Below are 26207 nucleotides of genomic sequence, written 5' to 3' on the forward strand. Positions count from 1 at the left end.
CTGATATTTTCACTTTCTCAAACGTTGAAACACCGCTGTTTTTTATCTGTGGAGCCGGCTCACCACTATATGGCACCATGCAGACCACATCACCTGTTCGGCTCAAACATCCAGCTCACAGTTGTGGAAGAACACTTGCCTCTTTGCCTATTTGAACATCGCATCGGAAAACCAGAATTGCATAGTTCAACCTGTGGATCTTGATTTGAGCCGCTGGAGCATCGCGTCACCATTGACCCGATCCAGCATGTTACCGACGTGTTTAACTGACTTAACCTTTGAACTGACCCTGGAGATCCATCCACATTCCATCACTCAAATGGCACATCCAAACCACACAAAGTGTTTGCTTCAGACCGACTTGAGGCCAGGTAGCAGCTTGAAACAGTACAACTCACCGCAAGCAAACCTGGTTCGATCCACATCTTAAGGTGGTCTTCAGTAGGTGGGTGGCTGTGCTTCAATCACATGACCCAGTCCCAGATGGTCATGTGAGGATGTCACTGGGGGCGTATGGAGTCATCCACCGTGTGGGATGTTCTGACCCACTAGGCTCTGCCCTGCAACATCACTGTGTGCTGTTTTCATCAGAAACAACAGAATTGCCGCCAAAAGGCTCTATGCACTAAAAATCTCTGAGAAGTTTGAAGGGGAAACCTGAAAAATAGGCCGCCAATCTATTTGCCAGTGTCAGTGGTGGAACCAGAGATCACACTGACAAAATCTTTAATTGGGCTTACCGCAGAGTGAAATGAAACTACTTGAAAAAACAGTGCTGCATTGTCAGGAAAACCCAGAAGTGCTTTAAAATCCTTTTTTCCTTGGCTGTTGAAAGTGCAAAATCATGGTTCCCAAACATCAGGAAAGATCCAAAATCCTTGTTGGGTGTTAAACATCACTTTATTTAAAGAATCCATTTAAGCACAATGTCAGGAGAAGCACATTTCATCATAAGAAAATCCTCATTCACAAAGATGCTTGCCTGGAAAAATCTGTCAGATATGGGCGCAGTACCGCCGCTCGTCTGTGTCAGAGCTGTCATTTACTTATACTGTTAGTTAAACTGGTACATTAAGGTCAAATTGTGGAAAAGAAGAGACTTGCCATCAAAAGCGAGATAGGTTGCTACAATTCAATTTCTATGTTTTAAAAAGAATAGAATGAAGAGATCTGTGGGTATATTTGTTGAAAATGTAAAGTTTATTTTAGAAAAGACAATTTTAAAACAGTGTTTTAAAAGTGAACTAATGTTAGCCACAGTACTTCAAAGGCACATTACACAGTTTGCCCCAAACAAAGGAAGCTTCCCCTTGCTCTCTGCTCAGGAACTGTCGTTGAGTTGTTAATGTAGGTGGGAGGAGATGTTGGCCACTTGCTCTGAGGAGAGACAAAAGACTCCCTTGACTGAAAAGGATATGCAGATTCAACTGTCAACAGAAAACAACTGCCAGCAGGAAGGGAGCCTGGGAGTGCTCTGGCCCAGCCAAACCTTGGGGGCGGGACCAGACAGATATGTGTATCTTGACCCACAAGGAAATGTCTTTTGAAAAAGACTCACAGAGAACTGAACAAAATTGGTAAAAATCTGTAAATATAGTGTTGTTAAAATGAAATCTCTGCTCACAGTTTGAAACTACTCTGAAATCTGTGCGATGTTCAGGGACAGGACTACCAAAATGTTTTTTGTAACAATTGTGATAATGCACAAATATGAAACTTCACAGGATTAGGCCCAGGTGTCATGCGCATGTATGGAGAAAAATATGGACAGATCTGACACTGGGTACCCAGCCAAAAGTGCAAATGAACTGTAAAATTGGAACTAAAGCTCTCACCGAGATGGAACTCGGACGGATACGTGCTGTACTAAATCTGTGATATGAATGTGTATTATTAGCAAGTTGGTGATATGGTAAATATGATTTATGTGAAAAATAGATTCACTTTACTGAAACAAAGGGGAGGTACTCCCTGGATTGTAAAATACAGCATCACTATGACACTAGATTTCCTTCTCAGATCAGGAGAAGGGAAATACTCTGACCAATCAGATTCCTAGAGCGTGGCCTTAGTATAATTCAGTCTACCCACCCCTTTGGGAAAGACATACATAGGGACAGTTTAGGACCTAGAGACACACATTCACTAATCAACTGATTTACTGGTGAAGCGCTCTGCAGGAGAACCTAGATCCAAGTCTCCAGAACTCTGAAAGCAGAAGGCCCAATTCCAAAGCTGAACCCTTCTCAGCTGGCCTTTAAATCTCGAAACCTGATTTTAACCCCAGACTTCCAAGGGGCACACCAAAAATTGAACAGCCTGGCTGTGCTGTTTCTGCTTCTTGCCAAGAACTCTTGCTAGAACCCAGAGATTCAAACCAGTAGAGCAGTGTTGTAACCTGATAGCTGTAACCCAGAACCAACCCATCTGATCCAGTTCAGAGGCCGTGTAGAGACCAGAGTGCCGTGCTGAGTCCAGAACTGGGTGCCTGAATCCTGTCCGGTGGGCTAGCAGAATTCCAGTCCAAAACCTTTGACCAGATTTTTGACGGGCCTATTACAAACCCATAATTGTGAGTATCTATAGCATATAATTGTCCATAGCGAATCTCTTATCCTTAAGTAATCCTATCCAACCCATTCCAACATATGCAGAACTGCATTGTAGAATCTCTTTTGTCTTTTCTGAATCTTTCCCTCATCCATATAGTCCTTTGTAATTTTAGTGATAATATCATCTTTGCGCTAATATATTTGCTGAAGAAATACAAGTGTCTTGGCAGGCAAAAGTCAGAACAGAGGCGCCCTGATCTGGTGGCTGTCCGTTGGGTGTCTTGCATCTTCGTAGCCTCCCTAGTGCACACAACATGTTTGTTTGTAATTTCAGAAGCGCATCTTTCATTTGTAAATCTAGACCCTTTTCTGAGAAAAATCGACCTCTACTAAAACCTCTGTAACTTATGAACTGTACATGCTAGAAGCGGAATTCAAGTGTCAGATTGAAGCTAACATCCTTAGCTTTCAAACAAACCCAAATCCGCATTCCTTGTAGTTTTTCTGTAATCGCGTTTCTCGTGCGCTCAAAAGTTTGCCGCAGATTTGCATCTGGCTCAATTTCATTACGTGTAAAACAGCTATTCTTTGCATCTGACTTCAGAATTCCGTTTTCAATCTGCTAGTTAGTCAATCACCATTGCTAGTGTTTACCTGGAACTATCCAAAGCGGCTCCCACTAGTTTTGAATCCCATTGTAAGAATTAAAGTCATTTTTCAGTGTTTTTCCCATTCATTCCAAACCACATTCAAAAGCATTTGAACTGTTTTGAAATCATTCCTGTTTCTCTCTGCTTGCTGGGGGGAACTGGGATTGAAAATGTATTTGTTCAGTGTCTATTCCTGAAACCTGTGTTTCCTTCTTCTATCTCTTTATACTGCATATTGGGGGAAATTGAGTAGTGTACAGGGGGAAAAAGTGACATTGCATTGTTTTCCTATCCATTTCCTATCCTATCCTATCCATATCCTATCCTATCCAGCCGGTCAAGTGGCACAGCGAGTAGAGCGCTCGCTTTGACACCCGTGCAGAGCCTGCTAACGCAGGTTCGAATCCCGGCAGGGCCAAACTCAGCCTTTCATCCTTCCGAGGTCGATAAATGAGCACTACACACCGTGGGTAATAATAAGCAGCGCTCAGATACCCGAGGGTTCGTAGCGCTATATAAATGCCAAATTATTATTATTATTATTATTATATCAAGTATTATTCTATGCTGCATTGTTTTTCTATCAATATCAAGTATTATTCTAGGCTGCATTATGTTTCTCATCCGTACTCATTCTGATTAAAGAGATTGTTGATTGTTATGATATCACCCAATGCTGATTATTGTATAAATATTAATAGTGTGATATCTAGATATTGTTCAAATTCATGAAAGTGTGATATATATATTGTTCAAATTCTCAAAATAAATCTTTTAACTTTGCAAAACAGCCTGCTTCCTTGTTCAGTGAGACTGGTGGGATTCAAAGAAAGGGTCATGATATAAGGGTACATCATTCAGAAATAAAATAACTTTTAGACATAAAAATATATAATTAAGGGTTCCCACTGTGCATCACACGCTAGGCATTGACGTAGGTGGAGTGCCGAGTTGAAATCACTTACAACCGCTAGGTGGGATCAGCAGCAGCCGATGGAGGAGGCACCAGAATTTTCTGAATCTACCGCAAGGAGTCACGGCCAGATGGTGAGAGGATCTTGGCAACTATAACTGCGGTTAGAATCCATTTCACTGTACCATTTGTTGCATGTGCATAGCCCCCGCTGACAGTCTTGCAGGCTTGAAGCTTCACAGCACTTTAATTAACAGGATCTCATATTACCGGGTGATACTTATTTCACTGACCACAAACAAATCCCTACGGTATTTCTGATGGGGTCTGAAATGCAACCGGCAGGTTGTAAGCATAGTGTGTTTCTGAAACTGAGACATTAACCCGCTGAGCTATAAGGTCCCCTATGGTTTTGATTGCTGCTTTCAGACTAAAATGAAAAGTAATGGACACACTTCGGCAAAGTGTTGTCATATATTGATTGTAATGGTCAATAGGAGGGCTTCTACGGATAGGATAATGTAGACAGAAGAAGAATGGTGTCATGGGCTGTGGCAAATGATCCACCTATGATATAATGATAACTTTAAATTATTGACATAAGGATGTTCCTGTTCAAAGTTGGAACCCAAGGGTTTGCGGTTGTCCTAAAGACCTGAGTGGAACATCCTGCTATGTTATGTTAATTAATTTTATAAAGCGCGCACACGCCGAAGCATCTTGGCGCTAGGAGGAAACCGGAAGGTTATAGAGATTTAGCTAGCACAAGAAGGAAAAAGAATTTAGAACAAATACGTTTTTAGCAACCGACGAATGGACAAAATAAAATTCTCTGTAGCCCTCAAGGAGATAGGCAGGGATTTCCACAACGTTGCCGCCGCCACAGAGAAAGAGCGGCCATGCAGACTGGCATGGAAGGTAAGAAAAATACAAAATGGCCCTCCCACAAACAACAAATTATCTAGCTAGCTGACTATCTCGAAATCTAGGCTCACAACCTTGGTGACATGTAATTTTAGGGACCGCTGCCAGTAGACTTAGCCACTCCTACTCGTGTTGGTCACAGGGGTTACATTTGATTAGTTTGGGCCACCCAATTAAAATAGCAGATACAAGGTACACACTTGAGAGCCATACCTCGGTGGTACCATCATACAAGGACCTCAGCATACTGCTGCTGGTGCAGGTTGCAGGGTCGCTTCTAGAGCAAGGCATAACTAGATGCCCATCTAACGAAACAACATAACTGGGCACTGAATTTGTGCAATCGTTTCTATAATAATCAAATGCAGCCGGGCAAGGGGCCGCCAGAATGTTACTTCGCCATGGTGGTGTAAAACCCGGCATCAGCCTTGCCAATTATATTTGGATCAGAGACTGGGGTGTGTTTTCATCCAACTAGAAGTGAGCTTACATTTTAATCAGATCCACTCGTCCAATAGATCAGGGCTCTCAGTTCTGAACACTCTTATTTGGATGCATTTTTATTTCAGCCCTGGCATTTCGCCCCCTGGTTGTCTTTAAGTACAATCAATTATCCAAACAGACACAAGGTACATAATTAATAGTTCGGAGCAAAGCAGCTTACAAATAAACACACATGATGAACATGATTTTTCCAGCTGTGGAATAAAGTGAATCTTGTGGGTTTTTTAATCGTTATGTGGTTAAGTTATACGGCACAGGGTGTGTGAGGAGCAGAGGGCGATTTCATGAGAAAACAAACGTTTAATCTACTCTGCCTGCCTCTTGTATGATTGACTTGCCTCTCTGACTGCAGAATACAATTGAAATTCTGCTTACCCTCTGCTGATGCCTCGAATTAAGATGTCCCATGCAACGTGCAAGATGTCTCGGCTACCCACTGACTAGTCAAGGAAACCTAAGGGGCCAGTGCAGGCAGCAGCTCTAATGTTCTCCTGCGTTACTCCTCTTTTTCCAGTCAGTATGTCAGAAGTAAATCAGACTTACTTCTGGTGGATTATTTGTGAAATTAATAATATTCTCGCTCCGGGAGGAAGTCAAGAGTAAGTCTGAGCTATTACAGGCAACTTCTTTGTAAATCAGTCGCCACACGTATATATGTATTGCTTTGTATAAAGTGCACACTATGTCACCGTAAGGAGATGTACGACCACGGATAACCTCGGTGACGGATCACAACGAAGGGCGTCTTTGCCAAAAAACCCCACCATCACCAGACACAGAAGTGGGAAGCACAGCTGTGCAATTGCTCTGGTGGAATCCTGGGGACAGTTCTTTAGAAGTGGGTACGGGACTATCAGTAGGGGGAAGAAGGCTTCCGCTTCTACACAATGGTCCAATAAAAACACTGGCCTTAGTTCCTCTGGTGACTCATTTAGCCTCTCGCTGAGTTCCCCCTCGCAGCTCTGGAACCGGAAGTGTGACTGCCGGGAGACAACAGGGCTCTAAAAAGAATACGCGTCTATGCAATATAACTCTTTCCAAAGACCTACAGCTCACAAACAATAGTCACATGTGACCAAGTCAGCAAAAAGAATGCCTTTCGTAGCTTCCCTCGGTGCTATGAATTCTGAGCACCCCATATTATATCAGTGTGACCAAATGACTTCTGCCCTGTAAGAGTACAAGGATCAGTAGCGGCGACTTCTACAAACTAAGAACCAACCCAATCTTACAAGGTAAAGCAGGCACAGTTGAGAGATATACCTCCTCTACCTTTTGTGGTAATGTGGGCCGAGGGAAGGTAATTTTCTCAAGAGGGATGGAAATGTGAAACAGAAGCAACCCAAACAGCGATAAAAAATAAAAAGGAATATCCAATCAAGGTTCCATATAAAAGAAAAAAAGATATATTTTATATATATATATACACAAAAAAATAAATATAACAAAAACTGGCATGCTCTTGGTGGGACGTGCTCAACGCACAGGCCCATTTTCCTTTAGTCTGGGTAATGAGGTGCCCTACAGAATGCAAGTGGGCAACTCGCTAACACAAAGCTCAAAAAAGGAAAAGCAAGCTACCGGCGGCACTGTACAAAATACACTTTAATTAAACAGACCATATGCAAAAATAAATAAATAGAAAACTCTCCAAAACCCACCCTTGTAGAAAGACCACTGACTTTGCAAGATATGAAGAGCCATCACTCTTGGTAATGAGACTGTGGATATAAAGCAATGAACAAAAAGGATATGTCCTTGAGTTGCAAAAGGGGATCAATGTGGCCAGTCTCTAGGCCCCAAAATCGGCCGGGGAGGGCAGTTATCAGGCAATAATAGTTTTGTAGTGTCTTGGCGGTTTGACAATGGAGAACCAGGCTTGTCAGAATGTTTGGAGGTTTGATTCATTTTGAAATGCAGCAGTCACCATAGCACTGGCAAACAGATGTCGAGGTGGCGTTGAACAGATGGATGCTGTGGTTCGGAGCCTTACTCAAGCGATTTGGATCACGGAGGTCACCAGGTTCAGTTTGGCCGTCGAGGTTCAATGGCAGTCGAGCTGGGGACTGGATGCACAGGTGAATCGTATGACGCAGGGGTTCAAAGGATGTGTTTTCGGAGAGAACACCAGGGTCAGTTTCATCATCCACTGGAGTGACGATGAAGAGGCAGGTGGTTCGAACAGCAGTTGGAGCGATGCAAGTGCAGCCATGCTTCTTGGTCGGAGCTCTGGCAGAGAGTCGCTGGAGCTGGCGCAGTGTGTTGAAGAACTAGTTTGAATGGGAAGAACTGTCGTTTGAAAGTTGGTCAAAGGCAGCTTCAGATGGTCCAATTGTCTCAAAATGAGTTTGGATCATGGCTTGCAGTGGTTCAACAGCAAAAGAGCAGGATATACTGGATGTCTTAGCTCTCATGAGCTCTGTGTCCATCTCCAACATTTCACGGGAAAGATTACTGCTTTTCTCAGGCTCCAAAAACACAGTGGAGACTCACATCTTCAGGGGTCTTTCAGCACAATGAGGATCTGGACAGAAGTGTGGATGGCACAGGTGCAGATGTTGATCCACAGCAGGTAAACCCCAATGTGCCCTAGGGATGGTAAGGGGAAAGACTTTGCCTCTGCCTTGGACCACCCGTCTTCACTTCACAATTGGAGGACTTTGGAAACGACTGCTCTTCCAACAGGGTCCAACAAAATCTTCTTGATGGATTGAAGTTCAGAGATAATTCAAAGAAGGAGTGGTAGACCCTTTCATTTAAAGAAAACAGTCTACAGGTGATTGGTCAAAAGCTATCCTGCTTTAAGGGTCAAATCCCTGTCCTTGGAACAGGTGCATTTTGCTTTCCGACATCACACCCAAAGTGCTTCATGCTACAGAAAGAGGATGGGACATGAAGGAAAGATAGAGGCAGAAAGAAATAAGATGGTGGAACCTTCCGCCAGCCGTAAGGGGCTCTGTCTGCCTACACTAAATTGCCCCTTCCCTTCTAAATAGAATCAAAAACCATTTTGGTATACAGAACCCTGGTGTGAGTATATTCCTTTTTGTGAATGTGTCTGCTCTTTGATTCCTATTCCCAGAAAACCTTCCGTGGAGTGGCTGCCTCTCTGGGGAGGGTGTTAGTGCCCTCAGAAAAGAACAAGAAGAGGCAACCACTGGGGCTGCAGTTTTGTTAGGAGAAGCCAAGACTGCCTGGATGGGCGTAATTCACTTACCACTTTCACAGCTAAGTTGGACTCACAGGGCACACACATGTGTCTCTGTTTCTGCCCCCTCTCTCTTGTTTTGTCTCCCTCTCTTGCACTTACCCTATCAGAATTGTCACCAGACCTTGTACGATAGTAGCTTGTTTGTTCCCCCGCTCTTCCTCACCTTTTCCTCAATCTCCAGAACTACCAGAAATGTCGTCAGAGATAGTATGATAGTCGCATGTTATATTCCTCTCTCTCACCTTTTGTCAATCTCCAGTACTACCAGAAATGTCGTCAGTCCTAGTATGATAGTTGCTTGTTATGTTCCTCTCCGTCACCTTTTGCCTTTCTCCAGCACTACCAGAAATGTTGTCAGGCATAGTACGATAGTCGCTTGTTTTGTTCCTCCCCTTCCTCCCTCCCCCACTCCTTCGCTCACTTTTTGTCAATCCCCAGCACTATTAGAAATTTTGTCTGCCTAGTACGATAGTTGCTTGTTATAATCCTACCCCCCCTCACTTTTTGTCAATCTCCAGCACTACCAGAAATGTCGTCAGGCCTAGTACGATAGTTGCTTGCTTTATTCCTCACTTTCCTCCCTCTCCCCCCCACCCCCTTCCCTCACCTTTTGTCATTCCCCTGCACTAACAGAAATGTCATCAGGCCTAGTATGATAGTCGCTTGTTTTGTTCCTCCCCTCCCTCCATCCCGCCCCCCTTCCCTCACCTTTTGTCATTCCCCTGCACTAACAGAAATGTTGTCAGGCCTAGTATGATAGTCGTTGTCTGCCTCATCTCCTACCTCCCCCTCCCTTCCTCCCTCCCCATCATTGTCAAAGCTCTTGCACTATCTGACATGTCATCAGGCCTAGTACGATAGTTAATTTCACATTCTTAATGTCTCACAGCCTTGTAAGAATGTAATTATTTTTTCCCTTGCACCCTAGTTTGCCCTGAAGTGCTTTGAAACACAGGTGTGTATAGGCGCTATACATATAAACTATCAATCAATCAATCAATCTCTGTCTCTGATGACCCCAGCTATTGTTTTATTTTGTCAAACTGATGTCCAGTAGTTTGTACTGGTCATGTATCCACAACTCCCTAATCTGCTTAATGCATCTCTCTGCTTAATGCATCTCTCATATGTTAAGTATTTAACTTTTCATGGTACTACCATTCTAGTTATTTTAGGGTACAGACTTTGGGGGTCAGCAAGACAATGCAAACCAGAAACAAACGTCCTACTCATGAGTAAACAATACATGTGTAAAGACACAGTATTATGGATTAAGCATTTAATCATAGATAGATAACTAAAGATCCATCAGTGCACCCCATACCCAGGTGCTTTGGCAGAACACATGCAGCACTAGAAGTTGTTACATAATTGAAAGCAGAATGCTGGAGAAGGACATTAAACTTCCTGCACAGATCAAACCTGGAGTGGTGGAGTTCTCGCCACACACCTTGTTCCGCAGTAGCTGTGCACTTTCTTGATCCCGCATCATCTGACCTCCCTGAAACAGCACCTCGCACAACATAAAGAATGAGACTGCATACAGTGCCAATCCCATCTCACAGACACCAATGATTGCGGCGCTGAGACATGATCCGGTCCCAATACTAAAGGTTAACTGATTAAATAAATAGGACATGGATGTGCATGTTCATGCCATGTGCTATAGCAATGGTTTGCTGGGGCCGTGGAGTCTTAATGTCTCCTGCTTTCATTGCAGACTCACATTGAGCTGAGAAACCCTGCTGCAGCTCTGATTTAACACACCCCAGCCACATATTTACCAGGATACTAGCTCCACCCTAGCAGAGAATTTGCTGAGGAAGGACAGAATGGCTTCACTGGAACACAGCCCTAAAATTGTTTGCATCCTACTAATCCTATAGGCACTAGGTTGTAAAGACTGGCTCATTTAGATCCAACTAACTCAGTCACGTGCGGGGTCCCCCAAAGAGCCATTCTCTCCCCAATCATCTTCAATCCATATATGGAACCCTTAGCAACTCTCATAAATGAATTTAGCAAACCCATCCATCAGTATGCTGATGACACACAGCTGTATCTTAATGTCAGTGCCCTCCAGGTTATTGTTCTACCCACTGTGAATGCCTGACTAAAATCCAAACATTTACCCACCCAAAACCGAATGTATCCTATTGTTACCACCAACAAACGACAACATGCACAACGCCAGCTGGATGACACGTACCTGGAAGGATCCACAAATCAGCTGTCAAACTCAGCCAAATAACTGGGCTTCAATGTTGACAGTATCCTTTCCTTCCAAAAGCACATAGCCAAAAAGGCGCATACCACATGGCCACAGATCCACACACTCTGCACATTCACACCCTTCATTCCCCTGAATGAATTTCGCACAGTGGTCCAAGTGCTCATTATCTCAAACATCTTTGGGGGAAATCTCTCCTCACTGGGCTTCCAGCCACAAAGCTGTCCCCTCTCATAGCAGCCCACTACACTGCAGCCCACTTTATCGCAGTTGCCTGCAAATCCGACCGTATCTCTCCAACACTATGCACACTTCACTGCCTCCCATCGCCGGTAGGATCCTATTCAAAACTGCATGTACGAAATTGGCTTTGTAAATTGACTTTATTTAAAGGCCCACGACAAGATTTACTGTTTTAAGAGATCACCTGGTTGTAGTCATTTCACTGTTATATATAGAAATGCTTTATATAGGAGATAGCCCACACAACATTCCCCAAAGATGTTATGCAAATACTGGTACCTCTCTACAGTGAGCATTTCAGTCCTATTATAAATGTGACATCATTAAAGTTCTTGACAGGTTTTAAATGGGCTGCCATGGCACCTGTCAGCAACTGTATGCATTAAGCCATTGTTAGTGCTGCTCCCTGTTAGGAAAGATTTTGTAATTGTAGGTAATTTTCCTTCCATGTGGCAACCCCTAAACTTTTTGCTGTTGTTTTTCACCTTGTTCTCGACTTTGCCAGAGAAGTGCAGTCTTCTGCCGCACTCCTCTGGGCTTTCGCTCCTTTCTTACGGGGAAACTGACATGCCCTTAAGACAGTCAGTACCGGGAAACGCTGTTTTCCGTAGTTTCTTTTATCATGTTGCGGCTTTCGTGCAACATGACACAAGAGGGCTCTGTAAGCTAAGTTACGGCTCTCTTGGGTCACTAGCCTTCTACAGGCCCTAGATACTCGTTTAGGATTGTAACTGATCGGTGCAAGTGGTTCACGGACGGGAATGGTGGCAGCGATCGTTTCTTGTGTTTTGAGCTCCTTTTGGCGTTCTAAGCGCGTTTCTCACGCTTAACACAAAATGGTGGCCTGGCTCCCAAAATGGCCAGACCACGAGGCTCCTTTGTCCTGTCCGCTGACCGTCTTGCTCCCTTCACCTTCCCCAGGTCGAGCCGACCCGGGGCCTTCCTTATTTGGGCATGTACTTTCCCGCGAAACACGGATGCTTTCGCGGGCTTCTACATGTCTTGTGTGTGCCTCCAGGATGTGGGCTGGGATGTCTGGTCCCAATACACATCCTGGGTGCCAGAGAGTCTAGGGTGGTGTGAATGCCTGGGACCACCGTGGTCTGTGATTGGTCCACGAATGGTGTGAGTGTTGATGAGCGGATCTCCCATTGGGTCCCCTCCGTTTTGGCGCGAAGGGAACTGTGGATAAGAGGGGGCTGGAAACACCACTACCATGTCGATTTCCTGAGTTCTCACGAACGAAGGAATACAGGAGCAAAGTATCCTGCAACCAAGAGGCTGAACCGAGGAATCGCTGGTGACCCGCTGAAGGACTGCTCCTCTGCACTGCTGTCACCTTGTGAAACCCTTTTCACCTTTGATCGAACCAGAAGGCCTGTACTGGTACTTCGACCCTTGGAATAGCGGGAACAGCTATTCTCGGCATCTTCACCATCTCCTGCTAGTAAGCCTTTGGAAGCGTCTCTGGGCCATCCAGCAGACTGACCAGCCTACACAGGAGTCTTGCTCTGTAACCGCCGCCAGGTTGTGTAGTATTTCGAGTCCTTGTCACTCTCACACGCTTCGTACACTTGGCGTTCCTTGGTCTGAAGTGAGTAGGGTACATTTGGCTCAGATACACACAGCCGCTCTGTTGCCCTGCTGTGGTAACAAAATTTGCGGGTTTCTTCGATTGGGACGTCTTTTACTCAACTCTGCTGCTGCAGACTCAACACGACGACGAGACGTTCCCTGCTCTTCTGAAGCTGCCAGCGACTGAAACTGACGCGGAAAAGCCTGGGTCTGCTTGCATCGGGACCGGTGAGTAGCATAGCTAGGAACTGGTTGCCCTCCTGCAGGAGCCCATAGCTTTTCCCCGCTGTGTCAAAACAGCACCCTTTTCCGTACTCACGCTCTGCTTCTGCCCACAGTGGAGGCTGCGCTTGAGTCGCGGAACTTGTACTTCTTCATTTGTGCACTAAACTTAACTGCCTGATTTCCCTCGAAGAGACTCCCCTTTTGCCCGTTGGCACCAGCGTGTGCAGGTACTTTTGAGCACAAGGCTCTACTCTTCGCAAGGCTCGGACTTCCTTTTAGTTAGGTGCCTCTGAAGGTGGACTGGGTCTAAGCATTATTTCGCACTGCCTGTTTTCCTTCCCTTTTAGGTGGACTACACATTTCGTGCATCTAACGCTTGAGACTTGTTGTATTTGTATATATATTGTAATGGTATGGTATGTGTTGGTTTACTAGAGTTGTATTGTGATTTCTCGCTATGGTCATTGTTTTAAAGGCCTTGGAATAAATGTGTATATATTTTTAATATAACACCTGTTTGGAGTAGTTTGTAAGTGTCCTTGCTTTGTGTGCTCATTGCAGGCTTTCAGTCACCCTCACCCCTCTTGAGACCTAGTCTTGACCGCCGCGATCGCTACATCTTAACACTCCCCGAGAATATCCCAAACACAACTCCTGAGGATTTCAAGAACCTGTGTGATGTTTTCCCTGATTACAGGCATTAGTAATTCAAGGAAAACCACTATTTCTGAAACGCCGCAGCTGCTCTCATTTAATTATGCCTGGCCTTGGCCTAACGAATTGGCACCGCGTACACCCATCATTGTTGCTGTCAGCAGGCATACAAGTAGCAGGCTAAACCTAGTAAAGAATCAGCTTAAATCTATAATGACTGTTCAGTGATTAAATCATTTGAGACGTTTCAGTTGTGAAGTGCATAAGACAGTTGAACTAAATGTGGACAATGAAACTTCAATGTGCAGTAATTTGAAGGACAGGCACGCTGCGATTCAAGGCAGTACCCAACAGTATGCACCCCACGTTTATCAGTGAAATGTATTTAAATATGCAATGGTTTTGATATTTCTATGATGCAACAAAAATGAGAGGATGTTTAATAAAGTAACATTGTAACATGCTAATTGCTTGCTTGGGTACACCATGTTTCTTCTTGGGAACTCTCAGGCTCATGACCCAATAAAACTAATTTACAACCCAGTCCACTGGAAGAATGTGCTCATGATCTTGCAGAAAGACTATGGGACACTTCCGGAAAAAAAAAAAAAGATGGAGCATGGTCTATCAGCATCTACCGAGGATACACCTCTCCACGAATAGCCGCTTGCTCTTGTGGGCGTCCTACATCGCTCGCAGAAAGCAACCGAGTGCTACGACCCCACCAGCGCTTCCACTGAAGAAAGTGATATGGGCCATCGACGCGTCTTATTTCTCACAAGATTTGCATAAGTCTCACATTATCTGCAATTGGAGTGACGTCACCAATCATACAGCACATGAACTGATTGTGCATGCAGCGTTGCTCTTCACAAAGTTGATACCATATGAAATACGTGTACAATATGATGAGGGCCACTATACCTCCCTACATACGCACTGCATCCTCCATCACCACTTTCAGAAAGAGCCTCAAAACATACCTGTTTCCCCAGACTTAAAGCTACCCTCCGTTCACTGCCATCACGTGTGTCTATCCTAATCTTCCTATCCTTTGCTGAAAAAAAAATGTTAACATCTTTTTTCAACTCCCATTTTTCCAAAATAAGAACCATGGGAGGCACTCCGAGACCCTCTGGGCAGGGCCAGCGTGGAACAAAAATTAAAATAAATAAATCAATACATATGTCAAGGTCTCTCTGGTTGGAATTTTCAACTAAAGTTGACAGTTTTGCAACAGATGTACTGACTGGAGGTCATTCTGGGCATTTAATGAGTGCCCGAATGGAAGCAGTTGTTTCTAGCTCTACTCCACATGGTTGTAATGCTGCCATGCTCATTAAAGACGTGGATCATAACACAATTCAACAGGTGTGGATACCAGCTTTCTGAGTTCAGTTCCACTATGGCAATGCAGCCATGATCAGCCCTTTAAACATCCGGCTGTTAAGATCATGAAATACAATCAACCGCAGAACACAAAATGAAAGAGTCCTGAAGGTCGGCCCATTGGGAGAAGTGCAGACCTGCCAAGTATGAACACTATGTGATGGAATGGGATATTCCTGCTCAACAAAAGAGGTATGTGGAGAGTGAGTATTGTGTGAGCCGCAACCCGGGCAGCAATGTCGAGACTCAGTGCGCGAATGTGTGCGCAGAGGCGTAAGAGCGGGCGAGAGGATGCACTGGTGCTGGGGAGAATGAGTAAACCGAGCCGCAGAGGGTGCAGAGCCCCGGCGCTCCTTGCATAGAGAACAATGGCAGGACTAACGCTGCCCTTCACCGGGCCTATTCATTCATGTATGGACACTTCCTTGTTGACACTGAAGCAATTGCTTGGAGATCTTGTGTTTTGATATTAAATTATCCCTACCACTTCGCAATCACTGCGTCACTGCTTGTTCATGGGCAGATTTTTTGCCCCATTCTGACCAGTTGCTGTACTTTGAATTTGGACCTTGGTGAAAGCAGTTTATTCCTTCCCTATTAGATATAGACTTTGCTGCCTATCCATTATTCCTTGTACAGCAGAAGGCCAACATGAAAAGCTTGCTTGCGATGTCTTTCCAACTGCCATCACATAGCAAGTACGTCTGCGAGCATTTGAGTCTTGGCAAGAATGTGCGCGCGCCCTTGATCTTCTGGCTGGACTCTGTTAGCAGTATGATGGCGGTCGCTGGCTGCTTCGTGTCCTCTGAGCTTGCCAAATTGACAAACACCAGTACATGTGCGGTACATTGCAGTTGAAGCATTGACAAGCTTAGAAGTATCACTCCTGAGCCCCCGATGACACATGCTATATTTTAATCTCCCAGAGAGGCATGGATATCAAACCACTCTTGCATTACAAAGACTACATGTGTCCTGTAAACTAGATATCTTTTAAGGAAGTGTGCTTTTCTTTCTGAGTTGCATAAACTGTCGGTTCCTTTTCATAAAACAGTGCTGGTGACGTTTCAGCTCAGCAAGTTTAAATGGTTTCCCCTTAAAAGACTTATAAATGGCAAATCCTGGCCGCCGTCTTCCCAAACTTAACAGGCGGGACAATTTACTTGTTGTTTGCAGCTACATAACAAATTTAGGGTGAAATTGGACCGAAAGAAAAACCATTCACATTTCTATTCATCTTGACAATTCTCTCCTTGTTCCACCAACCATTCTTACCAATTTGTGCTGCGCTGCAAAAGGTTTCTGTGAACATATCAGTTTCAAAATACTGTGAATCTCCCTTGGCCACTTGGAAATAATGTTCACACGCACTTCATTTCCCACTTAAACACATTTTCTTTCAAACATTGGCGGCCATCAAAATTCATCTTGTTCTTCCTATGCGACTCCATCACTCTTTCATGAATCAGGCCAACATCTACTGGAGGTATTCCTTCCCCCGACAAATGACTTATCCAGGGATGTACCAACTTTGACACTGCCTTCCTTCTCCTTAGCAATTCAATGGTGAAACCCCTGTCACCACATGGGGCGTGGTACGAGATGCCCATAACATTTCATTCAAAGCTATTTGCACAGGTACATGGTTTGTTGTGGTCCACTGAATACATCATTTGATGGTCCTGTTGTACCTTTCCACCAACCCATTAGCTTGGGGATGATAAAGTGCTGTTCTCCCACTCTTTATTCTCATCTCAATCAAAAATACTTGCATTTCTCTAGACGTAAACTGGACACCATGGTCTGTTACTTGCATCTCAGGAGTACCCTGTCTCCCAAAAAATCACAAAAGTATTCAGTCACGCTTGAATTGGTAGAACCTAACATGAATTATACTATAAATCAATGAGAATGAGAATATATAACCACCAGCGCATAACACTCCTCCGGACTCAGTTTGTGCAGACCCATGAAATCCATAGCTAATATGGTCCATCGTGTTTTGGGCCAATCTATAATCTGTAAAGGTACCTTTCTCCAATACATGCCTTTGTACGCCGTTTGACAAACTCCACATCTGTCTACCAGCTAATGCCCTTCTCTATCCATTTTTGGCCACCAATACATTTCACTCACTTGCCACTTTGGCTGTGCAGACCCACAATCGCCGTCATGTGCCATTCTCAACAACCTCAGCCTTAAGAAAGACAGCTGTACCACTCTATGGTCTTGTATGAGTACCGCATCTTCCACTGACAACTCCTCTTGAATCTTGCAAATACTTGTAGCTCACTGTCCAAATTACCGTTTCTACGCCAACCATTCAAAACATGATGTACCACCTGCAACAATACCATGGGCCTCATTACAAGTATGCAGGTTAGAAAACAAACGTACCAGTAAGCTCACCAGCTCCCTTGTTCTGGACTGGCAAACTATGTGTCTGCCTGCCGTGGCCACTGTGCCTGACAGGTCTGACTCTGCCGGGTGCAGTAGCCACGGTAGACAGACCATTCAAAAGCGCTGGCACTGTTAACAACAGTTCCGGCGCTTCCAAGTCCCCACTCCCATAGAGAATGGGGACTTACATTTTGCTAGTGCATGACTTCCTGGGTCGCCGGACTTGTAATCTCCCGGTGGCACCGGGAAATCAGGTGCAGTAAAATATTACGAGTCTGGCGGCAACCCATCGGTAGCACCGGCAGGGTTACCGCCACACTCGTACTGAGGCCCCATATCTTTTTCCATCACTCACTTCCATTCATCGCTAGCAATCGCATTTTTCACATCATCTAAAAATTCTTCCATCTGCATATCTACCTCGGTTTCATCCATAGTTCCACCAATCAGCAAAGGCAAACGTGACAGTAAATCAGCCCTGACATTTCTGATTCCTGGCATATAGTCCATTTTGTACACATGAACATGCAGTTTTGAAGTCAATCGGGTCAACCTTGGAGTTGCTTTACCAGAATCTCCAGCTTGCAAAACCTTCAACAAGAGTTTGTGGTACGTTCTTATGGTAAAAGCTGTAACCCATACAAAAGACTTGAAATGTTGCAAGGCCCACATACGTGCAAGAGCTCTATCACAGAATAATGTTGTTCGGCCTGCCTCAATGTGTGCGATGCAAACGCTACTGTATACTCCTTTGCCAAACTCATTTGCCTCAAGACAATGAACTTCTTAATTCTGCTAAAATATTTTTCTCTCACAACATTCCACTCATATTTTACCCTTTGCATAACAACTCTCTCAACAGCTTCACCAACGTGGCATAGCCAGGAACAAATCACAAAAAAGACTTGCTCAAATTTATAAATGACAACAACCCTTCTTTATCGTGTGACCTTGGTGCTTGCGTAATGGCCATAACCCATTGTATTATTGATTTGAACATGTAATGCCATCTCCCATCATTTGTCTTCCCATGTAATCTGTATCCAAGTGAATCTTCCGTAACAGCACCACGATGCCTCAGGGCCGCTGCGCGCTTTATAAATGCAAATAAATAAATAAACCATTCCTTCTCTGGGTTTTACCCATTCATCAGAAATCACATGACCTAAATATTCCATTGATGCTTTCAAAAATACGCATTTTGCTTTCTGAAATGTCAACCATTCCTCATTCAACCTATTCAACACCTCAGACAAAATGTCTGTTATACTCACACTTGTTTTGTCCGTACACTAACAAATTGTCTCGAAATGCTTTTGTGTCATTGAACATTTCATGCATCACATGTTGAAATACAGATGAAGTTGACTCCAATCCAAAATGCTTTGCACTCTCCGATGTTACACTAACAAAACAGAGGAGCTTTTCTTCCATGCCAAATACGCTCTCTAATCTCTGCCCCTGCCTATTCAGTTCCGACTTGGCACTCTCCCCTCCTCTTCTTCAGCCAGAAACCTCAGAGTTATCTATTACTCTTCTCACACCTTTTCTACTCTCATCTCCAAAACTTCAACGGCAGTTTTCCCCAACTTCCCAAATATTAGGAAAATCCAGCACCTCTCTCCTTTCAACACCGCCAAGCATCTGTTAACCACTCTTGTAGTCTCTAGATTGGACTACTGCACAAGCATCCTGTTTTGTCTCCCCAACTATGCTTTCTGTCATCTTGACAAGATCATTAACTTCCCTACCAGGACTCCCTTTGAACTCCCTGACGTCACACCTACTTCCTCCCTCCGTCACCAGGCTGGATACGTTTTTGCTCCTGGTTCACAAATCTATCCACGGTAAGGCACCACTGTATCTATCCTCCTCTATCCAACTCTACAAGCCTTCTTGTAATCTCTGCTCTGCCTCCTCGACTACCCTTGTGGCATCTCTTCCTCCCTGTGCTTCCTCCGCTTCTGCACTTTCATCTTGCTCTACTTGCATGGAACTCTCTTCCCCCAGACATCTAGGAAACAGTCCATACCACTTCATTCAAAGCCAAAGTAAAAACCTACCCACTCAGCTCTGAGTTACCCTCTTAACCCGCCTCTCATCTGCCTTCTAGCTAACATGTTTCCCTTGCCTCTAACCTGTCATTGTCACTCACTTCCCAATGCCTCCACTCTAGCACTTCATCCATTAAGGTCATATCCCTAGTAAATGCAGCTTGTCGTTTGCTTACCTGCACTTCAAAATGTGGAATGTTGATTGTCCTTAATCTATGTTAGTCCACCAATGCAATGGCGCTCATTACGATACTGGCGCTAAACCATGGCGCTATTAGCACCATGGTTGGTGCCGGTATCGTAACGAGTCTGCTAATGTTCAATGGGGAATTACCACCCCATTCCAAGGTTGGCGGGGCGGTAATTCCCCATTGAACATTGGCCCTTCCACATTCCCATTTTTGCCCGATAGGGCTCAATGGGACTGGGGAAGGCGCTAAGTATCGTACCACAAATCGCGGTACCGTACTTAGCACCAAGGTCCCTTTACGGGTCCCTACTTTAATGGCTGGTCTAGTCCAGCCGTTCAGGTCAGGTCCCACAAAGGGACCTCGTAGTAAGGCGCTAAGTGTTTAACGGCGCCACAGCCTTTTACGGCGCCGTTAAACACTTAGCGCCAGGGTCCTAATGAGGGCCATTGTCTCTGGTGATTGTTCCATTTACTCCCCTCCACAACCTGGTCAGAATGTCACTTAAACACACCCCACCAAAAGAAGCTCACTGCTTCCAGTGAAATTGGATTTCTTCTCAAGTATATGTTCTTTTGTGATCAAGAGAGCATTTCTCCTTCCTGGGTATAAATATATAAATATATATATAACTTACAAATTACAGATATCTCGTGCCAGGTTAAACAGAGAAAGCTTAAGGCTTAAGGATTCTGTTCCCATATCATTAAATTGTTGTATAATGTAACGGTGGGCCTCATTATAAGTGTGCCGGTCTGGTAACAACAGTGATGGTAAGCCTACCAGCACCGTTGTTACCGGACCGGCACACTTAGGGTCTGCCTGCCAGAGTCGATGTGCCCTGCAGGTCTTACCCTGCCGGGCAGAACGGCCACGGTTAGCAGACATGTAACGGTAGCACCGGTGCTAACGTGTTCCCCATTCCCATAGAGTCGATGTACAGAATTTCTGGAGCCTGACTTCCCAGCCGCCGGGGTTGTAATACCCTGGTGTTACCGGGAATACAGGCGCCAGGAATATTTTTCGATTCTGGCAGAAAGCCGCCGGTATCACCGGCAGGCTTACCACCAGACCCGAAATGAGGCCCAGTGTCTTGTATTGGGTGGCATGTCATTTTGGCAGAGGCTCAATGGTATATTATTTATTAAACAAAGCGGAAACGAAACACTGTGCATTTCCAGTGTTATCCAATGTACAATAAAATGTGCTTAATCTCCAAGTTGCACTGTCAGAAGCCGAAATATGTGCCATGTCCGGTATGAACAGCTCATCCAGTCCTGTTTTTCATGGGAAGTTAAAACCAGAGAGTAGAATGTAAGGTAAGACAGTGAGCCTGTGGTTGTTGCTTACATTTTTACCCATCCTTCCCATTGAACCCCCTTTGCTACAGTACTCCCTATGATGATTCCTTCCAAGTACCTGTCCGACCCCAAAATACACGCCTTGGCATCTCTTTCAGGTAGCCAATGCTATACTAAGCAGTCTGCTTATAGATAAGTGCATAAGTGTAGCTGTGAACACGTTCCTGTTGTAATACACGTCTTAACCAGGGGCGTTGCTAGGGGGGGGCTAAGGGGGCTATAGCCCCTAATCTTTTGGTTGTAGCCCCGGATAGAATCTCAGGAGCTACAGCCAAAAGACTGGCTAGCCCCCAGTCCCAACAGTTCTGACATCAGCTTAGCCCCGGGTCTTTTCCAGACCTAGCAACTCCCCTGGTCTTAACCAAGTGCGCATCCACACAATTGATTAATGATCAATATATGTGTTCTTGCATCTCTTCCTTGCATTGAATTCCTGTAGCAAACGCGCATTGACAAAGCCCTTTTTGACTTTTGTGTGGGGATTTTCAAAGGCATTTTACAGGCACTGCAATACTTTGTGCCAATGTTGTGTTATGTTTTATGCATAGTAGTATCCTTGCAGCCTCGCTGGCCTAAGCAAACCTGCGAAGACAAGCGGCACCGTGCGAAGACAAGCAGGACTGCACGAGCTGTTCGCGCCTGGCATGGGTTAGTATATCTCCATTTGTCTTAGTTTTGAGCCCAATACGGCTTCAGGGTGAGATGGTTCAGTCCTAGGTCAGGGGTTAGAAGTTCAGCCAGACCTACCTTTCAGATCAGATGTCAGTACAGCCTGCCTGCACTAATGGCAGGAAAAGCAAAACTACAAGTGTGGGAATAAGAGTAAAGCAACAGGGCGGGATGATCCCCCCCACCCCGCCCCCGCACCTGAGGCAACTCGAGGGTACCGAGGCTGCGGTACACAATGGCTGACGCAGGGGCTTCGTGTCTCATTCTTGGCAATGTCTCAAATTACACAAGCCGCAGCACCATAAAGTTAGAAAACTGAAAAAAAGAAACAGAAACTCTCTGAAGCCGATGGGGGCAAAGAGGAGGGGGCACGGTGGTGGCAGGGGGTGGGGGGGGGCGGTGGGGATCGTTGCTGAAGGTGTATGTAACCACCGAACGCCAAATCGAGAAAGTAGGATAGCTCAGGGGGTTAAATGCTGATTGCTGAGATCTCTGCGCGATCTACAGGTGTAGGTGCCGGAAAGGGAAGCATAGCATGTTATCCATTGTAGCGCCTAGAGGGCTCCGAGTAATTGAGCTCGTTCCTAAACTTGCAGCAAGATTGGCAAAAACGTACAGAACAAGTTATTGTTAAATTATTATTCCAGAGAAGGGAAATTCATAATAACAGAAATGAAATCAGATGAACTTTCGTAGACGTTGCATGAAACAAGGCTGCATTTGAGCCGAGCTCCAGGGAAACAGGTTACACTGGAAACTCAAGCTCGGGACTCTTCTGAGCACATGTGTGATCTTGGTCAGATTTCCTTCAGATACTTAAACACGCATGCGACAAAAGTTTTTAGTCCAAATATTTATTTTGTATTTGTTTTTATTTCAGGGTGGTGGGTATTCCGAGGATTTGTTGCATACTAGCGCTGCAAATAAATCACAGATTTGGACCCAGAGTGGACTAATTTGCCTTGTTTTTAAGTACAATCATGTCAGTAAAAAAAACAAAAAACAAAAGAAAAAAAATCCCAATTCGTCCCACGTCAGGTGTGTCTATCTCTTTCAGAGCAGGCACTGGGCGTTTTGATTTTGCTCTAAATTCAGGACTACACGTACCAGAATGCAAAGAAACAACACAGTAGGACTGAAGGGTTTTACCACACCACACTTTGGACAACTTGAAAAATCTCGGAAATAATTAAAAAAATATGTATTTTAAAGAATGTGTTACTGTTTTATGATTAAAGGGGAGAAAAAAGGCAACATGAACGTTGAAAAGAGAAGAGGATTGGGTAAGTTAACCCATGTATTGTTATGTTTTGATTGTAGTCGTGTATTCAGAAAGGGGCCTCCGGTAACATGACCCCGCCAGCAGCCCGCACGGGAAGGACACACACGTGTGGTGGCAGCAGCACACAAGGGAGGGACACACGTGCGGTGGCAGCACGCATGGGAAGGACACACGTGTGGTGGCTGGCAGGATTCTTAACTCATCCTGCCGGTTTGTGGCAAGCAATCCTAGCCACGGAGCATTTATCTAGCTACGGACTGCAGCTCTCAAGAAATGCATAGTGTGTGGAGGGTGTGCGCTGACATCGGAAAGTAACGCCGCCTATAGAATGTCTTGTGACTTATACCGGCTTAACATCTCACAGAAGCCACTGGCTACCTGAACTGTCTAAACGTACACACGAATATACCCAAAGTACAGCTTACACGAGAATCATAGGAAAACTCAGCCATGGCACTATAGCATGGGGCAACATAATACAGCATAACTTAACATACGGACGTGCCGCATATAGCATGGCGCCGAATGCCATATTACACCATAGCACGCAACACTGCATACCACACATGGGGACAATAGCATGCCACACCGCATAACATATAGCTCTGCATAACACCAAATACAGCACATAACGGCATACACTACCATATAGGGCTTCTTGGAAATGACAGCATAGCACACACAAGCGTACACCAGTGCATACCACAGCACGCAACGGCATATCATGAGCTTAACATTTAGCACTGCACAGCTTGATTTATAGCGCGGCACAGCACAGCACATTGCATAACATAGTGCTGCACAGCATAGCACTCAATAGAAGAAGATACGGCACAGTACTAGGCAGCACGGCACTGCATAATAGCCAGCTCTGCATAGCATACCCCACTGTATTATATCATGTACTGATTTACAGAAATGCATAACATAGCACTGCATTGCATAATAAGTCCCATTCGACCGCATAACAACACATGTGCTCCCCAAACCAGCACAGCATAGCCAAACAATAGCATGGCATACAGTGACATAGGGTAGCACAGCAGAGATTAAGATCAAACAGTGCATAGCAAAACATGACAATGTACATCACTCCAGCATAATATAGCAGCCTATAGCATAACATATAAGACCCCATAGCATAATATGCCACAGTGACATGTAGCATGATCTACATACGTGTGTGTGTGTGTATTAGCGGATAACATGTACAACTTTATAAACTTGATAACATACCTTGATAAAGCAGTGCATAGTAACACTAATTGAACTGTATAAGGATCAAATAACATATGTCGGTGTATAATATGGACTAACAAGGAAGTGTACAGCACAGCACACGCTGATATGAATTAATATATAACATACCACGCGTAGTAGAGTACTCTGCATAATAGCAAAGAGTATCAATGCATTTTGGAGCACAGTGCATCAGGAGATGCTGTAGCACTATCAAGTTTGAAAGAGTATAGCACACCTATGCATTACATAGCATAGCGTAGCATTCCACGCCATGGCATGATATAGAACTGCATACCACAGCACTGCACGGTGTCCTGTTGAACAGCATAACACATATGTATACTTCATAGAAAAACATAGCATAACACAACTTCGAAATGTACAGAGTAAATCAGTATAGCATAGCAGCACGGCTCATAGCATTGCATAGCATATGGCATAGCACTACTGCAGCATAGCATGGTACTGTGGAACAATATGGCATACAAGTTCACTGTGTGACACAGCACAGAATGCCACAAATCACCACTGCATAGCATTGCATAGCACAGTAACACCTTTCATAGCGAGATATAGCACAGCATAGCCTCGCAGAGAATCGGGTGGGATTGCATAGCAAGCATGGCACGTTGCTTCATTCATCCACATTTCAGGCGTCAATCACTTGCCTTGTCCCCGTCCTGAATGCCGGCTCCCAGGTCTGCGCTAGTCCTCTGCAGAGGTGTCATTGTGGGACAGGGCCAGGTCCTCTTCTGGGCACATTGCCCCCCTCCTCACCTGCCCACCCGCGGCAGGGGACGGGGTGACCTTGCAGGGGTCCTGCGCACAGGAGGGTCCGGCGCTCTCCCCCGGGTCACTGCTCGCGCGGTGCAGGGAGCAGTGAGACTGGCCAGCTGCAGTGGGGAGGGTTGCCAGCCGCCTTTCCCCCGGCCCGTGCCGAAGAATCCATGCACTCCGCGCCTCCTCAGCGCTGCCTAAATAAGGACATTTACTCAGGCTAGGCTGGGCTCCGCCGTGTGCAGCCGAGCTTCTCCCATTCTCGCAGGCAGCATGCGCACCCTCCACCACTGCCTCTGCTGCACACGCACACACACACCCTCCACCACTGCCTCTGCTGCTGCACACGCACTCTCCGCCACTGCATCTGCTGCACACGCACTCACACTCTCTCTCTCTCACTTCATGCACCAGTGTTTGCCTCGACTCATCTCCCCGAACTCTCGGGCACTTCTCCGCATATGTGCTTCCCACACAGCGGCAGAGACATCCACACACTCCCACTTTAAACACCAGTGTCTGCCTCCACGCCTCTCAGACACATTTCTGCAGGTCTGGTCGCACGCGCACACACCCTCACACACACTCACGATCTCTCGCTCTCCACTTTAAACATCACTGTCTGCCTCCACTCCTCCCAGACACGTTTCTGCAGCTCTGGTCACACGCGCACACACACTCACACTGTCTCTCTGGCTCTCTCACTTTAAACATCACTGTCTGCCTCCACTCCTCTCAGACACGTTTCTGAAAGTCTGCTTCACACGCGCAAACACATCCACACCCTCTCACTCGCATAGGCTGAGTAGTGTGGGCTTGCTTTGCTCTTCTTAAATCACAGACCAATTATGTTTATGGAAAAGTTGTAGGCCGTAGGCATTTTATTTTCTTGCTGAAAATACAACACAACAAAATCAATACAATGCCATAAGCTTTTGGGCACCTTGTGTCCAGTCTCGAAGTTGCCCAAGGCTCCTCCCGAGTCCTTGTTGCCCCTGGGCCTTCGTTCCTGGGCACATGCCGCCACACCTGAGCGGGTGCTGTTCGCGCCCGTTCTGGTCCCCCCCAAAAGCACCCTATCTACAACCCCTTTCCTGGAGTGCCCTAAAAAATGCTGTTGGGAAAAAGCCCCCACCCCCTTGCTTGATAGGTGTACCCCATCCT

The 26207-nt window shown here is 45.3% G+C and overlaps 1 protein-coding gene across 1 annotated transcript in view; it reads right to left on the minus strand.

Annotated features, from left to right (window-relative positions):
* Positions 1-25752, minus strand: part of LOC138480760 (rho GTPase-activating protein 20-like) — a 477633-nt gene extending 451881 nt beyond the window's left edge. Inside the window, exon 1 of the mRNA XM_069612494.1 lies at positions 24935-25752. Within this exon, the coding sequence (XP_069468595.1) occupies positions 24935-24994 (60 nt within the window). The 5' untranslated portion in view covers positions 24995-25752. The remainder of the gene's footprint in view (positions 1-24934) is intronic.
* Positions 25753-26207: the final 455 nt, after the last annotated feature.

Source organism: Ambystoma mexicanum, chromosome 5p, assembly GCF_040938575.1.
Source record: "Ambystoma mexicanum isolate Mex_15411 chromosome 5p, UKY_AmexF1_1, whole genome shotgun sequence".
In the NCBI taxonomy this organism is placed as follows: domain Eukaryota; kingdom Metazoa; phylum Chordata; class Amphibia; order Caudata; family Ambystomatidae; genus Ambystoma; species Ambystoma mexicanum.